Source organism: Hemibagrus wyckioides, linkage group LG09, assembly GCF_019097595.1.
Source record: "Hemibagrus wyckioides isolate EC202008001 linkage group LG09, SWU_Hwy_1.0, whole genome shotgun sequence".
Classification (NCBI taxonomy): domain Eukaryota; kingdom Metazoa; phylum Chordata; class Actinopteri; order Siluriformes; family Bagridae; genus Hemibagrus; species Hemibagrus wyckioides.
The window spans coordinates 18869564-18886440 of NC_080718.1; the positions used below are offsets into that span (position 1 = coordinate 18869564).

General features: G+C 37.0%; 1 protein-coding gene across 4 annotated transcripts in view; it reads left to right on the forward strand.

The window, feature by feature from the left end:
* LOC131359389 (1-phosphatidylinositol 4,5-bisphosphate phosphodiesterase beta-4) overlaps positions 1 to 16877 on the forward strand; it is a 35203-nt gene that overhangs the window by 11304 nt on the left and 7022 nt on the right. For all 4 annotated transcript variants that reach the window (XR_009205777.1, XR_009205776.1, XM_058399251.1 and 1 more), the window contains exons 6-28: positions 633 to 776; positions 1531 to 1610; positions 1784 to 1837; positions 2026 to 2107; positions 2263 to 2363; positions 2696 to 2753; positions 3120 to 3228; positions 3487 to 3697; positions 4191 to 4284; positions 4460 to 4539; positions 5998 to 6082; positions 6164 to 6254; positions 6417 to 6506; positions 6767 to 6864; positions 7268 to 7412; positions 7900 to 7984; positions 10627 to 10751; positions 11647 to 11698; positions 12849 to 12951; positions 13351 to 13515; positions 13839 to 14043; positions 14258 to 14346; positions 16464 to 16608. Coding sequence is in view for 2 of the 4 variants with exons in the window: in XM_058399251.1 (XP_058255234.1) it covers positions 633 to 776; positions 1531 to 1610; positions 1784 to 1837; positions 2026 to 2107; positions 2263 to 2363; positions 2696 to 2753; positions 3120 to 3228; positions 3487 to 3697; positions 4191 to 4284; positions 4460 to 4539; positions 5998 to 6082; positions 6164 to 6254; positions 6417 to 6506; positions 6767 to 6864; positions 7268 to 7412; positions 7900 to 7984; positions 10627 to 10751; positions 11647 to 11698; positions 12849 to 12951; positions 13351 to 13515; positions 13839 to 14043; positions 14258 to 14346; positions 16464 to 16608 (2491 nt within the window). In the remaining 2 variants the exon portion in view is untranslated. The remainder of the gene's footprint in view (positions 1 to 632; positions 777 to 1530; positions 1611 to 1783; positions 1838 to 2025; positions 2108 to 2262; positions 2364 to 2695; positions 2754 to 3119; positions 3229 to 3486; positions 3698 to 4190; positions 4285 to 4459; positions 4540 to 5997; positions 6083 to 6163; positions 6255 to 6416; positions 6507 to 6766; positions 6865 to 7267; positions 7413 to 7899; positions 7985 to 10626; positions 10752 to 11646; positions 11699 to 12848; positions 12952 to 13350; positions 13516 to 13838; positions 14044 to 14257; positions 14347 to 16463; positions 16609 to 16877) is intronic.

The following is a 16877-nucleotide window of genomic DNA, read 5'->3' on the forward strand; positions in this document are numbered from 1 at the left end:
TTGGTGGTCCTGGGATTTGAACTAACAACTTTTTCATCAGTAGCCCAAAGCCTAAACCGCTGTGTTACCACTGGCTATACACACACACACACACACTCTGTTTTGCTGTTTTGCTCCCTAGAGGAATAGAAATGAATACTAGAAACTCTTCTAGCAAGCCTTTCAATTTGGTTAAAATGTGTCGGGTGCTGCAGCAGTAAGGAAGACACTGTGTACAAATAATAAATAGACAGAGTTTGACATGCAATATGTATATACAAATCCCACATATTCTCAAAAATACAGTGCAAATGCAACATCACAGAGACATCCACAGCAAGCAAGAGGTGAGCTATGACGTATGATGTACGTATATGAATATAAATGAATTTTATCTTGTTACTCATTCAATTGAAGAGGCGAGTCCCTGTGGTATGTGGCATTGTGGAGACTGATGGCAGCTGGCACTGGTTCTTAATGCATTTTGTGGGCCAGATTAGAACCTTTATTGGGACGGTAATGGCCCATGGGCTGTATGTTGGGCATCCCTGATCTGAATCATTTTTGTTTTATTTCATATATTCACTGCATTGTAATTATTTTACCCATAGCACAGCATGTTGTTTATTCAACTGTGCTTTCTGCCTCTGAAGGATCCAAAGATTCTTTCAGCAATTGAGAGCACTGGGAAGTCTGAGAGTGACTTGGATGGCAGGATTATCTGCATATGCAGTGGCACCGACTTGGTTAACCTCAGCTTCATGTACATAGTGGCACCTACCATTAGCATTGCAAAGGTAACCTAACCACTCACAGAAAGTCACAAATTCCATCCTGAGGTAATCTGTTTCTCCCTGTACACTCGAGAACATTTTCGAGGAAGGATGAGTACTTGACTGGAGTACCAGTACATTTAAAGTCCTCACACTTAAGCACTATAAGAGGCATCATCTGTCTCCTGGTATTTTGAGTAAAAATAGCTTCCTCATGAAACTGTTATTGAGAATGATGAGATGGAGGAAATGGGGGAAGAATGCAAGGAAAAAAAAATATCTCCATCTAGAAATGTGTGTGGCATCATTTATTACATATGAAAGCAGCCCATCAAGCCTTGAAATGTAAATATCATTTTTACAGGTCTCATAAGATCTGGAATAGAAATCTCTTCTGCCTCGAATATATTTTATTTTGACTTTTTAATAAACCATATTGAAAACAAACAAACAATCAAACAAAAAGCATCCTGAATCTTTAAACATTTAGGATATTTTGTATATTATCTGGTAATGTTGACTCCTAGTATATATGCATGCATGGATGGATGGATAGATGGATGGATTTATTAGTTTTAGTTTGTGTTCATTTGTGTGTGTGTGTGTGTGTGTGTTTTTTTTGCCTACCTGTCTGGTTGGTTGGTTATTTATTTTTTTGTTTATTTGCTTATTTGTTTGTTTGTCATCATTGTCACTGCACTGCTACACTTGCTGGAGAACTTGTCTCTTGCCATATGCTAATTTTAGCCATACATTTCCACTCTGCCTCTGTTCACAGCAATGGACTGACAGCTTGCGGTTACTGATTCACAACACCCGTGCAAGCAATGTGTGTCCGATGACCTGTCTCAAGAAACAGTAAGTATCACAGTGCCACTGGCCAACAGAACAACCAATTAATCGCCTGTAATCTATTTAGGGTCATGATTTCCCGCTGAGCTCTGTATCAAACATTGTCACACATGTGATTCTGACACTGCTGATTATTTGCTCACGTGGATTGTTATTTAATGACATTCTTTTCATGGTAGCTGGATGAAGCTGTCATCTTTGACCAACGTGAGCGGAAAAATCCCAGTGAGAAGGTAGACATGCGCAGCTATTTGAGTAATGTGATTTCTGCATCAAATAAATGAGTCATGCGTAGCAAGTTTCCTGCTGCTTGTGAAGTGGTCATGCTGAGAAGCATCAATGTGATACGTCCAGTGTTGTGCATATTTGAACGTCCAGCAAAGTTATTTTCAGATCTAATAGATTTTTTCCCTCTCTACAGCATAACAAGAACTTTTGCTTCTGGGAAAACTGAGAAGGTTATATTCCAGGTGCTAAAAGACCTTGGTCTGCCTAGTGGAAAGGTGAAGTGGAAATGTTATTAAATCAAGATTTACTCAGACTGATTTGCCGATAGCATTAACATGAATCCTATCAGTAGATCCAATTTAAGGCATTTTACTAGTACACACCTACCTATTTTAGGACAGACAACTTCCTGTTTTCTTGCTGTTTACAGAACGATGAAATTGAGCCGGATGTTTTCACCTTTGATAAGTTTTACTCCCTCACTCAAAAGATTTGCCCCAGAACTGACATTGAAGCACTGTTCAAGAATCTGTGAGTAGTCGATATTTAAAGTCCACTCAAATGTACTGTCGTCCCAACATATTTGCAATTCACATTACTTAAAGACCAGGTTTCAATTTGCATATGTTTTTAATTAATCAGCAGAGCAATGTAGATAACCAAATGCCTTTTATTATTACAATAATCTTCAATAGCTCATGTCACCTTGTCTGTCTTAAAGATTTTAAATATTAACTTGTTATGAGTACATGTTGGAAAGGAAAATGTGTTAGGGGAAAGATACTGAGGTGTTTTCTTTTTTTTTAAGTAGAAATGATGTCCGGGTTTTATTGTGTAATATATTGTCTCTGATATCTTTTCAGCTGTGGAGATAAGAGTGATTATTTAAACATAGACCAATTAGTCAGCTTTTTGAATGAAGTAAGAGGCTTTCACACATTAACTTACTCCCACCTTGGCTTCCTTTTTCCTAAGTTGTTAAATCACACTTCTCCCACTTTGCTTCCATCTTTTTTTATTTAAAACAAAATAAAAAAAACAAAGAAAACAACTCTGTAATCCTGATACATTCGTGGCCTTTTCACACTGATTTCTGCACATTGTTTGTCACATTCTTGCACTTTTTAAAGCACATACATAAAAAGCATACCTTTTTATTTTATATTTCATGTGGTGTGATTGATGTGGTTCCATTTTAAAATGGCATTACTGTAGACTTTTACAGCAAGCCAGAGTCTCTGTAGCCATTTCAGTAAAAAAACAAAAGCCCTTGTTATTTCCACACAGAACCAACGGGACCCTCGGCTTAACGAGATCCTTTTTCCATTTTACGACTCCAAACGTGCAAGGCAAATCATAGAAACCTACGAGACTGACGAGAAGCTTAGAATGAAAGGTAAAGGATGTTGGAAATTGTGTACAGTAAGCACACGAGGCTTTTACCCTGATTAATTTTTGTATCACTGAGTGTATCACTGAGTTTCAGATAGTGGTGGAGCAAACATTTTTATCTCTTCCCTCCTGAAATTCATTAGCACTCATTAAGCAAGAATGTTGAGTAGATCTCCCTGGATATTTCTTTATCTCATTTGTGATTTGCATACTTCTTGATAATGTTTTTGGTACACATAAATTAAACTCTCTGGTATTTTAGGAGTGATGTCGTTTGATGGATTTTGTCGGTACCTGATGTCTGATGAAAATGCTCCGGTGTTTCTTGATCGACTGGAGCTCTATCAGGAGATGGACCACCCACTTTCACACTACTTCATCAACTCCTCCCACAACACATACCTGACTGGCAGGCAGTTTGGAGGAAAGTCTTCTGTGGAGATATACCGGCAGGTCCTGCTCTCCGGATGCAGGTGAACGATCACACATGAATTCACTGTCCGATTCCAAACTCAGACTGGACGTTGGGACGAAAATATCATATCACTATACTTGAGGACATTTCTGTGACACACAATTATGTACAACAGTCTGTAAACTAAAAAGTAAAGCAATCAAACTGACACTGAATTTCTTGTACACAACTTTCCTCTGATTGTTTTAATCAGCAATAATTCTGGGTTGAGAATGTTTTATGTTTTTATGTTGCAACGGTAGGGCCAAGTCTGCTTTTTATCTTTGAAAATAAAATCAACTATTAAATGCAGCCATAAAACAGAAAGTAAATGTTTGCAATGAGTGGTATGTGTAGGTCCAACACTGATGCAGACCTTTATAACACAGCTTTTAGAAATTTAATAATTTATTAAATTGGTTGCAGTCATTAAACAGATGTCTGCATTTGGGACTTACTGCACCTCCAAGTGTGCCAGTGTACATATTTAACTGCTTGTCTTCTCACTGCAGGTGTGTGGAGCTGGACTGCTGGGATGGAAAGGGAGAAGACCAGGAGCCTATTATTACTCATGGCAAGGCCATGTGCACAGATGTGCTTTTCAAGGTGCCAAAAGCATCACAGACCTCTTAAGACGAGCTCATTGTACTTAATCGATTATGTGTGATATAGCAACATAAAAATTACAAAACTGCTTATCATGGCCTTTTTTTAAACCAAGAAGATAATATGAATATGTAAAGTACATTCTGATCAAAAACATATGAACTGCTCTTTCCAGGAAGTTATTCAGGCCATCAAAGAAACTGCATTTGTGACTTCCGAATACCCCGTGATTCTCTCGTTCGAGAACCACTGCTCGTATGTATGAATTATGTCTTAAAAGAGAGGAAATATATTCAAAATTCATTTTATGCATTAATAACTTATGTACAACTCAAAATCTACACTAATTGGTCACTTTAATAGGCATATCTGCTTAATCATGCAATTATCTGCAGCCTGTTGGCAAGAACTGAGAGACTCAGGAGGACCTGCTTCCCTCAGGCCATCACACTCCTCAGTACAGCCATGTCCATCTCACAAATCTCTAAAAATTCTATAAAAAGTCATTAACTTCACTGAAACACTGCACATTGTGTACTGTTACTGCATGTATTATTGCACATATTTGCACATCATGCTATTAAATGTAACCTGTACACATATTGCACATTACATTCTATTATATAATTACCAATTTCTTATTACTTCTCTGCATTCTTTTAACTTAAATTTTAGTTTATTTATTTGCACAGTCTAGGACAAGTGGCCAGGTTTTTATTTCACTGCAAGTTGTATGCTATATATAACTGTGTATATGACAAATAAAAATCTTGAATCCAATCATGTGGCAGCAGCATGGTGCGTAAAATCATGCAAATACAGGTCAAGAGCTTCAGTTAATATTCATATCAAACATCAGAATGAGAAAAAAATCTCCGATCTCCGTGACTTTGACTGTGGTTGTTGCTGTCAGGTGGAATGATTAGTCTTTCAGAAACTGCTGATCTCTTGGGATTGAACAGATTCTAGAGTTTACACAGAATGGTGTGAAAACACAAAAATCACCATGCAGTAAGTCGCAGTTCTGCAGGTGAACATGCTTTTTTTTATTTAGAAAGGATTAGAAAGTTGATTGTAACCAAAAATGACTATTTACAACTGTCTTGATCAGAAAAGCATCTCTGCAGTACTGTGGGTAGAAATGTCCTGTTGATGAGCAAGGCCTAATTTTGGTTTTATCTTCTGCCAACCGTAGCCTCAGATTCCCGCCCATCCGCCTGAAGGTTCAATATGTGCTTGACTGCTGATCACCACAGTTGAAAAGAGTAATTATTTGAGCCTTCTTCATAATCCTATAGCCTTCCTTCTCTGACCTCTCATGATCAAGGAGTTTTTGCCCTTCAGAATTTCCTCTTTTTGGCTGTTTTTGACTGCTGGGAGTAAAAATCTCATGGGATAAGTAGTTTCTAAAATACTTAAACCAACCTGTCTGGCACCAATGAACATATAAAAGTCAAAACTCACCAAGATCACATTTTTCTCCACTCTTATGTTTAAATGAATCTTCATCTGCTGCTAAGTGATTGGCTGATTAGATAGTTGCATTCATAAGAAGGGTTACCGGTGCCCCTATTAAAGAGATTGTATACCTCAAAATAGTTTTTTTTAATCAGAATACCTACAAAAACATCTCTCTATATTCACATTCATATGAAATACGTTTTCGAGTTTTGTTTAGACCGTTTTTCATATGTTTTTATTTCTATTTTATAGGAGACATCAGCAGTATAAGTTGGCCCGATACTGTGAGGACATTTTTGGAGAAATGCTCCTCAAGCAACCTTTAGAAGACTTCCCAGTATGTGTTTTAATGAAAACTGATGATTTATAATATTCTCTAATGACCTTCTTTAGAAGACCTGTTTTCTTTGCCATTTAGATGGCGTCCGGACAGGCTTTGCCTTCACCAAATGATCTTAAAGGAAAAATCCTCATTAAGAACAGAAGATTAAAACCTGAAGTTGAAAAGAGTATGTATACACATTTTGTTGTACATTTGCAGTTCAATAAATATGTAATACATTATGAAGTATTCATAAACACATGTTCCTATTGTAGCTATCTAGAATTTTTTTTTGCTGATGATTGGCAGTGATATTTCTAATGACATAAGTATGATCGCTGTTTGGTAGAGCAACTGGAACACTTCAGGAAGCATATGGAAGCTGGAGAGACGAACACTATTATGTCAGAGGATGAGAATGAGGAAGATCCTGGCTCTGGTGGGAAAGTGCTGGTTCTCCAGCTGTTTAAATGCACAGCACACACACTCATTATAAAGTATACTAGTCCATCTCTAGCTGCTATAAGACCATTAGCTAAATGCAGTGAAATATAATGGTATGTGGAAATTTTATACCTCTCTGTTGGTCTCCTTTGAGAACTCCAAAGCCTCCTGCGTAGTGCTAATGAATAATAGTATGTGATGGTTTCCTTTTATGGAGAAAATATTTCTGTTATCTTTTTGTGTGTGTGTGTGTAGGAGAGCTCGTGGATGAGGCTCACCCAGAACGGATATGTGGAAACCTCGTCATTAGCCAGACGAATAATAGTGAAGGAAATATGCTTGGGGCAAGAAAGGTTGTCCTGCATTTCTTTTGTATATGTTTTTCCCCCAATTTGCTCCTGATAAGATTGTCCTATGAAAGTCAGCTTCCAGCATTTTACAAATAATGGCTAAAATTATTGTTTATAATAAACATTGCAACTGTCAGTTGTTGAAGATCTTTTATCGATGCCAACAAACTGCTAAAACTCAAATAAGATTTTGTCTGTCTCTGCTGACTGTGCTTTCAAGTTTGTGTATTAAAATATCAACACTAATAGGGTTTGATCTGCAATGAAATCCAAATGTACTTTGTTAGTGTCTCTTGTTGCTTTCTCTGTGTTGTGTCAAAGATCAACTTGCTCTTGTCAGTTTTTTTTGCTGTTAAATTCATTTATGCTTTTCGCTATTAAATCTAAACTCTGTTCTCTCGTGCAGGCTGGTGAAACAAATGTGGCTGATGAGCAAGCTTTGATCCAGTCTTACACATACGTTGCAGCAACCACTAATATTCACCCATACCTTTCTAATATTGTAAACTATGCTCAGGCTGTGAAATTCCAAGGTTTTGAGGAAGCTGAAGGCAAGTTTTGCATTACTATATTAAACTATCTGTCTGTCTGTCTGTCTAAAACATACCATGAGCTTAAAATTAAAATGGGCTTGATATGCCTAACACAATATATCTAATTAACTATTAGCTTTTTTGCCTGTTCTTTAGATTAATGTAAGCAGGTTTGCTGAACACATTCAGTGTTCGTTCTCAGATATCTTGCATACTGCAACTGGTTTTCTTCTAGGTGCGCTGTATTTGGCCCAATCTATTTGTCCGTCACCCCTGACTAGTACTCTTGCAATGTTATGCTTTTACCACCATGCTTCACAGTGAGGATGGTGTTCTCAGGGTGATAAGTGGTGTTTGGTTTCTGCCAACTGTAGCATTTGTTGCCAAGAACTGAATAATAAAAATAGAATAATGTTGAACAAAATTTTTTTATTTGTTTAACACTGACTGTTATCAGTCTTAATAGTGTAATCTAAAAGTAGACTTGTGCATTTTCTTTCTGCAGAGAAGAACATCCACCACAACATGTCTTCCTTCAGCGAGTCAGTGGGATTGGGATACTTGCGGACCAACGCCATTGAATTCGTGAAGTATCCTTACTCTTTCTTTCCCCCAACAGCTTATCCTGTAATGATGGTCTTTGAGTAACAATTTGTGGAAATTGTGGTTTCAAGTGCATAATGAAAACCTTTTTAATTAAAGCTCTTAAGCCAAAATGGAGAGAATCCCCCAAACCAGAAGAGTTGGATAACTACTGGTCAGCTGGATGAGTGCTTTATAATTGATTTACTTCACTTCACTCAGTTCTGTTTAGTAAGACAGGGTTTGAGAATGTTTCCTGAACTTTAAATAATTACACTGGAAAATTTCTCCTGCAAAAAAGTAAACAACTGGCATTTACTTGCTTTGGAAACTGTTGATAAAATCTACAGTGCAGTGCTTTTAATAAGAAATGCATCATGAATCTATTTTTAATTTCACACATTTTTATAGATACCTCTATTTTTATTTTTTTTATTTTTTTTTTACATTTTATCATAATCAAAACTTTAGTTAAATACTAGAGCTAACTTATTGCCACAGTACATCTCAAAGTGAAGTACTGAATATACTGGCAGTCTTATGATATGTCCGTGGTAAAATGAAACAAAAAATTATTATTAATTTGCAAAAAACAATATTCTCTTTTAAAAACAACTGAAATTTGACAAGAGGATATATTGATATTCTAAGCAGTGTTGCAATGATGAGATGGGTATACAGTCCAGCAGTGCCCACTTCTCTCAATGCAGCCTCTGGGTGAGAGAGTGAGAGACTTGCATTTCTAAACAACATTCATAGAATTCATAGAAAACTGTGTTTAACCCTTGTTTCATTTTATTATAATGATGATCATGCTAAATAAGGTGGGTTGCTGGGAATCGTTCCATGTCTCACATCAGCCATTGCGGTGCTAGATTGATGTCCACACACATAACCGGAAAATATAATTGCAAATCAGTCTTGACCATTTTGGCTCAAGTCTTGTGTCAGTAGACCGGTACACATGATCAGCAGCATGATAAGCTTTTCAGTAACTGATTAAGTGAACAAGTGATAATTAAATAGAACTGACCCTTAAATAATTAGTGAAGTCTGCCAAATGCTATAACTGTAAATTAAGATAGATAAAGGAACAAAGATCCCTCTCACTCTTGTGGGCTTTTTTTAAACACCTTTTATTTCTTCTTGTATCTCGATAAACAGGATAGTTGTGGTAGAAAACCAGCATACATTTGTATGTTAACAGATCTGTTGTATTAACTGTAGAGTTTTGTATTGAAAAATAATTGATTAAAAATGCTGGTGTCCATTTGAAATGCACTTTCCATCAAGTTGATTTAAAATACGTTAGTCTTTACTCTGAGTAGGCCCAGCTTTATGAGGCTAGCAATTGCAAATATACTTTGTGATGAGCTTTCCCCCTCCTCTTTTTCCCCTGTCTATTCACAGTGAACTACTCCTAAAGTTAGAAAAGATATGTCAAGAATACTAGCAGTACTGGATTGTACCGTTCCTCCATTGTTAATTAACTGTAGCCATCACTTCTGTCTCTGTTAATTTCTGCAAAGATTTCTCTAGACACCTACAAAAAGTAGTATTTTAACAGACCAGAGGATAAAAGTGTAAGGAGTACATAATTTATAAGATTTGCTTTTCTCACACTGAACCGTGGAGGTTATTTAGTTGGCATACACTTGCAAGGTCTTAGCAACTCCCCTGCTGGTTCCTGCCTATACTGTAGTGTGTGTTCTTTATGGAAACTCCTTGCAGAAGCTTGACTGCTTAGATTTTAGCTCATCTGCTTGCGAGAGTCTATTCTGTGAGAGTCTCCATGTCATTTCTATCACACAGGCTACAGCAATTTCTGGTTTATTTGTGTCCCCATTGTTCAGTGGTTTGCTTGAAGGTTGGCATGTTCAGGGATGTGTTTTCTATTTCTCAAAAGATAGTTCTGTATGAGTGACACATTGGTTTTGTCTGAAACTTGAGTTCCCTTTGGAGATGATGAAAGCTCATGGGAGTTCTCTTGTCTTTAGATGAATTGGTAATTTAAATAAAAACTAGTCAAAATGTACAGTAAATGATTTCCTGATATTGATGCAGATAACTGTCTGCATAGGGTTTTATTGTACTGTGAAGAAAATATTCCCTTGGGTTTCCTTTGATTTAAATCTATGCATCTGACTGTTTACGAATTTCACTTATGCCTTGGAATATATTATCGTATTGCCAAGAGGCAAGAGTGCTCAGTGAAGAGTAAGTGCTCACTTGTTATATAAATGAGACAACTCATTTACTTCAAGGGTTGTTTGTCTGTCTACAGCTTTTAAAATTATTGAAGAGGAAATGAAAGACACAGTGAATTAGATTTTTATTTGGCCATTGGAATAGAGAAATGTTGTGACAGAATAAATGCTCATCATCCTCTGAAACGTGCAAGAAAAGCATCCATAAGAAAGACTGTCAATTGGAGGAGGATCACTAAAGGAGTTCTGAATTTTTCTTCTGTAGCTCAAAAATATGGATTTAAAGTCAGGATCTTTGTGGTCTATGAAAACGAAAGCCTTTAGGAAAAGTGCCCTGTGCTAGTTTTTCATCTCCAAAGCATTTGATCAAAAACAATCCACAGGTTTTACTTAAATTTTTTGCAAAAACCTTATTTATTTTTTTCCCTGACTGAGATGAACAGCTACAACAAGCGCCAGATGAGTCGGATCTACCCTAAAGGAGGCAGAGTGGACTCTAGTAATTATATGCCTCAGATATTCTGGAATGCCGGCTGCCAGATGGTAGCTCTGAACTTCCAGACCCCAGGTAATGCAAACGACACCACTGTCACTTGTTGTAAGAACCCCCTGTATACACATACAGTCAGAGATGTAAAACCACTTTCATTATTTTCCACAGCATGCCAGAATGGAAGTGACTGCTGCTGTGCTTTAGGCATACTGCAGTTGTACAGCAGTGTTATATGTGTAGAACCAGTGGCAAAGTGAAAACAGTCAGGTTCAATTCCACTCGAGTGTCCCTATGGTTCATTTTTGCAATTTTTTTCGCTTTCGATTGAATCAGTAAAATGTAGAATAAATTAAATATTGCAGTTATTGTTTTGGTAAAAATCTGTTGTACTAAAGGGTTGTTTTCATATAAAAGTTATTGTGAAAGTGTAACTGCACTGCCACACATCACTAATCAGTGACACTGTGGTTTGTGGAGAAGGCATCCTTTTGAATATTCACAAGCGCTCATTCTAGAAACCTTTATGTCATTCCAAGACATCTGGAGCTTTCATATTTCTGAGTTTCTTCAGAAGACCAATGCGTAGCTGAAGCCCAGATGAATGTGCTCAGCAATCAGAAACCTGTTTGTACTACTGCAGTCTTCTGAGACCTAATATGCCAGACTATGTTTGAGAGTCACAAAGTAATCGGTTTTGGGAAATCAATGGAAATGTCACCAAGTCTGTGTTAACCAAAATGTTAAAGTGTTGAGCTAAAGGAAGCTGGTCCACCAAAACATCCTGTCCTAAGTCCAAATATATCATGTCACATCACTGTTCTGAAAACATTGTACCATATTTAGAGTTTAATCAGTTATACGTGTATATAACAAGTTAGTTAGGAATATGCAGAGTAAAGAATTTCACTGTAATGTACAGTATGTGTGACAAAGGATTCTTCTTCCTCTAATCATCTTCTCACTTTTTTAGATTTGGCAATGCAGCTGAACCAAGGAAAGTTTGAGTACAATGGGTCATGTGGGTATGTGAACATCACATTACTGTTAACATTAAAACACAAGTCACTGAGAATTATTTGGGAAATAAAATAACCCCTGTCTTGCTATCTTCATATTAGACATGTTTACTTCTATGTAAATGTAAAGGTCCTGTCTGATTATGGGGTCAGTGTGCACTCGATACAGCCTGTTGTCTTCACGATATGATGCAGTCATCAGAAATATACATTGTTTTGGCAAACACCTGTTCAGTTACGCGCACATGTGCTTGCTAAACCTCCCATTATAGATTTAATACCCTTTTGCTGTTATAATAACCTCTACTCTTCTGGGATGGCTTTCCACAAGATTTGGAATTTTGGATTTGTGCCATCAGACATAAGAACGTCAGAGCGGTCAGGCACTGGTCCCAGATGAGGAGGTTGCTGTTCCAGTTAATCCCAAAGGTGTTCGGTGGGGTTGAGTTCAGAGCGCTTTGCAAGACAGTCAAATTCTTCCACACTAAACATGTCGTTATGAAACACGTTTTGTGCGCAGGGTCATCATCAGGCGGGGAACAATTTTGGGCATCTTGGTTCTAGTAATGTTACTGCATAATAAGACATTCATGACATTTGTGTGCTTCCAACAGTTTGGGGAAGAACCGCCTGTGGGGGTATGGGTCAGATGTTCACACACCTTTGGCCAAATTGTATATCAGACATGTCTGTTAAAATTGGTTGTGAATATTTTTTTTTTATATTTAGTAGTTAGGTTTAAAAACTGTTATAGTTCTTGACTTATTATACATAAAACATCAAGCTAGAAGATGGTACTCTGATTTTTACATTGTCTTTATTGGGTGAAGGTGATGTACATGTTTTTGATACAGAGTATACACTGGATAGTAAACATGCACCTTAAAAGCACATCACCAAGTTTAGCTATTTGATGATATTGAACTAAAAATATAGGACTATTTAAGTCAAACCAAACATTAACATATTTATCAAGGCAAAGTAGTATAATATCTACAAGTGTTGCATATCTGTCAGTGCTTTATAGTGAATATGAGACAAGGGTGGATTAATTAAAAGGGTCATTGCTTTAAGGGGATTAGAGGTGAGTGCACAATTGGACTATATTGGAAATAAACTAGCTGTTGACAGCTTGCTTAATGTTTTGCCCTTGCAGTTATTTGCTGAAGCCAGATTTCATGCGTCGGCCAGACCGCACGTTTGACCCTTTCTCTGAGACCCCCGTGGATGGAGTGATTGCAGCTACTTGCAGTGTCCAGGTTCAACTTTTTAAAAAAAAAATATTATGGTTTAAAATCTTTGCTTATTTTTTGGCTGGCAAATTAATGCAATTTCCAAAAAAGTTGCCCAAAAGTTTTCACTAGGCAATACAAGGATATGTTGGCTGAATTGCGTAGGTTCATGATAACAGAGTCTGGAGAAAAGACATGAAAGAGTCAGATTTTTAGAGGAAATGCATGAAAGATTCAGATTTTAGAGGAAACACATGAAAGTACCTGCTATCCTCTGGTTCAGAGTCTAAATGTCATGTTCTTTTAGCTTCATTTGTAACTGCTGATTTTTTTTTAGCTCCAAGTAAGAAGCATTAATCAGCTCACTCTTCATCAACTTTCTGAAAATAATTCATTCCTATTTATCATTTTTATGCACTGATGTAGGTAATTTCAGGCCAGTTTTTGTCTGACAAGAAGATTGGCACCTATGTGGAGGTGGATATGTATGGCCTGCCTACAGATACCATTCGCAAGGAGTTTCGCACTAGGATGGTGATGAACAATGGCCTAAACCCTGTATACAATGCGGAACCGTTTGTTTTTAGAAAGGTAATATCTGTTGCGGTTTTCTTGCATAGTAATACCGTGTTTTCTCAGCCATCTCTTATTTACATACTGTAGTCTCAGACTGGTTCTGCTTCATTTTTAAATCTTTATGGTATCATTAAACTTAATCTTCAGAATGCTTTAGGACTACAGGCAGAAAGCAGCTGTGTGTGTTAGCATGCCACTCTGCCTCGCTGTCCTCATATCTTTGCTCCACTGCACGTTGAATTTCTGCTTATCACTGAAATTCCTCATGCGCACACACACACACACATACACACACACACACACACACAGTGAATAATATACTTTCCACCAACCCAAAGGTAATCCTTCCGGACCTTGCAGTGCTCAGAATAGCGGTGTATGATGACAACAATAAGCTGATTGGTCAGAGGATTCTCCCCCTGGACGGTCTGCAGGCCGGCTACAGACACATCTCCCTACGAAATGAGGGCAACAATCCCCTTACCTTACCCACCATCTTCTGCAACATCATCCTCAAAACATATGTACCTGATGGATTTGGAGGTAATTTCAGCGTCACAAGTCGACCAATCCTGTCTTTTTAAAAAGTTGGTTGGGAAAAATTCACCACGAAGACTTCTTGTTGCTGAAGTTTAACAAACAATACTCAACCAGTTTAACTACCAACAACCAAAATATGTTAATTAGCTTTCGAATATTTCCAGATGTGCAATTTAACAGATTCATATCTTTTTAATCTTTGTGTTTATCTTTGTAGCCATTGTGGATGCACTGTCTGATCCGAAAAAGTTTTTATCCATTTGTGAAAAGAGAACTGACCAAATGAGAGCCATGGGCATTGAGACGGTGAGCATGTCCATAAATACTCTTAATTACTATTGATAATTGCTATTAATAATGTATGGTAATGTTTGACTCTTCATTTAATCATTTTCATTTCATCATTTTCTCTATTAATATGTCCTGCAATGATTTGCAACATATAGAGGGGAACATTAATTAAACATTAATTAGTAGAACAAGAAATAATATTTTTTAATAATAATATACTGTAGAGGCTAACAGTGTAAGAAGAAAAAAAACATATCCACACAATCAAGAAGAAAGTAGTTGTGTCTCAATCAGTTTTCTTAACTCCCTAGGTCACGACTCGGTATACTGTATATGTGAGTTCAGACACTGGTATGGACCCTGGCTCACTATACATTGTGACACTGATGACTCAGTTTCTTGCGTCATGACCTTGTACTTGCGTTGTTTATGTCAGCAATGGGATTTATTAACAACAGGCAAGATGTATATTTCTTTAAATAACATAAAATAATGTCAAAGTATGTTATGAAATACAGTTTCTGTCAGGGGAATTCAAGGATCATAGACTAGGTAGTGGATTTTATAAGACATTAAACGCTGAAAAGTTGTTAGATGCAAACAAACTGTATAGACAATGTCTTATATAATCACTACTGTAAGTATTATTTTTGAGCTCCACAGCAATAAGAAGATGCTAGGTTTGTGAACAAAGTTGGCTGAGAGTTTGCCGATCTGAGAGGTTTCAGAAGATATTATGCCATTTCCAGTAAGGGGGCATATTGAGCATTGATGTAGCGCCCTGGATTTTGCAGTTTATTGTGGTATTGTTTAGGTTGCGAAAGTGCAAGATCAGTGGAAGGATTTTGCAACTGAAAGAGCCATTAAAATGCTCGACTCCCTGACCATTCCTTACTGAAGTAGGGAGCTGATTGAGATGCTCCATTATTTATTTATCTGCACATATTGTGCGGGCTCTAAATAATTGAGTAGCGACACTGTGCTCAGTTATAAAATTATACTATTATAATATTAGTTGTTATCTTCCCTCAGTATTCTAGCACAGTGGATTTTAAATGAAACAATAAGTAGGTGTAATATAATTGAGTTTACTTTTGTATTGGGTGTACAAATTACAGCACTTCATTTGTCATTATTTGGAAAATCTACTATGGATACTACAGTCAAAAACCTGTCATGTGACCAGTCTGTTAACCGACTTTATATACAATATAACAGCAGGTTATTGTTGTTAATCTTTACACATTTTCTAAACCATCGTCCTTTGTTTCCATTTATTTGGATGGTCCAGTTTATAGTTGTTGATATTTTGTCTATAAAATTTATATAGTAATAACTATTCTCTGTTCTGCCTGCAGTAATAAATTAAACTCTTTACTGCCATGTTTTACAGTTCAAAGGGTTCATGACGTACAGCTGGTTTGTGTAGTGTCTTAGTTTTGTTTTTGCATCCTCTTCCTGTCTCCATGATGGTCTCCTCTGGGTTCTCTTGTTTCAGTCTGACTCCTAAAAACATGCCAGTTGGTGTACTGTCTATGCTAAATAGCCTTTAGGTTTGATTGAGTGTGTAATGTATGGTGCAGTATACTGGTATCCTATCCAGGATTTGCTCCCAGCTAGCACTCCTGGGAGAGGCTCTTGAGCTATCATGACCCTGACTTGGTTAAAGTTTTTTAATATATATGTAAGATGTTTATTCTGTGTTTGCTGTTTATTTTTGAATTTGCTATTGCGACAACATAGAGCTGTAGATGCTGCTCGAGCTGGTCATTGTGAGGCTGAAAGACATTGCTAAATCATTAGCAATTATTATGCAGTTGCGCTGTTCATTTCTTCAGTATGTGTATGATCCTCTGAAAGAGTAATACTATAAATATCACAATATTCTACAATTAAAGCTGACACCTGTGCATGTCACTGTCACCTAATAGACACTGTTATATTTCATATGCAGCATTTGGGGGTATGTAAAGAATAAAAGCTTTTGTCATTGAGTTTCTATGAGAAATTACTCATTTTTTAGTCAGTTTAGTCAAAATGAGTCACTTTTTGATGAAGTGATGGAGATTAAAAACTGTCTTTGCTGCAAGTGTAATCATGCATGAGACTGATTTCTGTGGTTGTGTGTGCAGTGGGAGATAGCTGAGGTGCCAAATGACAGCCCGAAGAGAACTAAAAGAGGAAAGACAAATCATCTAAAGGCTGTGTCACCTCAGAAAAGTTCTGAGCAACAAGATGCATCATCAGGACCAAATCCGAACGTTTCCTCAAGAAATGGTACAAAATTATACAATTCATCTACTGTGACTATACTTTTAGTATTAAATCAGCAGGCATTTCTTTGTGTTTCACTGTATCATACACAGGGTGTCTGTGGGTCTTTAAAGTCTGAACTGGCCCAAAAATGCATTTTACCAATTATGAGCCTTAATATACAATCTCTGATAATGAACACCTGTACACTTGGTCATTCATTCATCTATGTAGTTATCCTGGTAGCAGTCTGGCAGCAGTCTAGTGCAACATAAAATCATGCAAGTACAGGC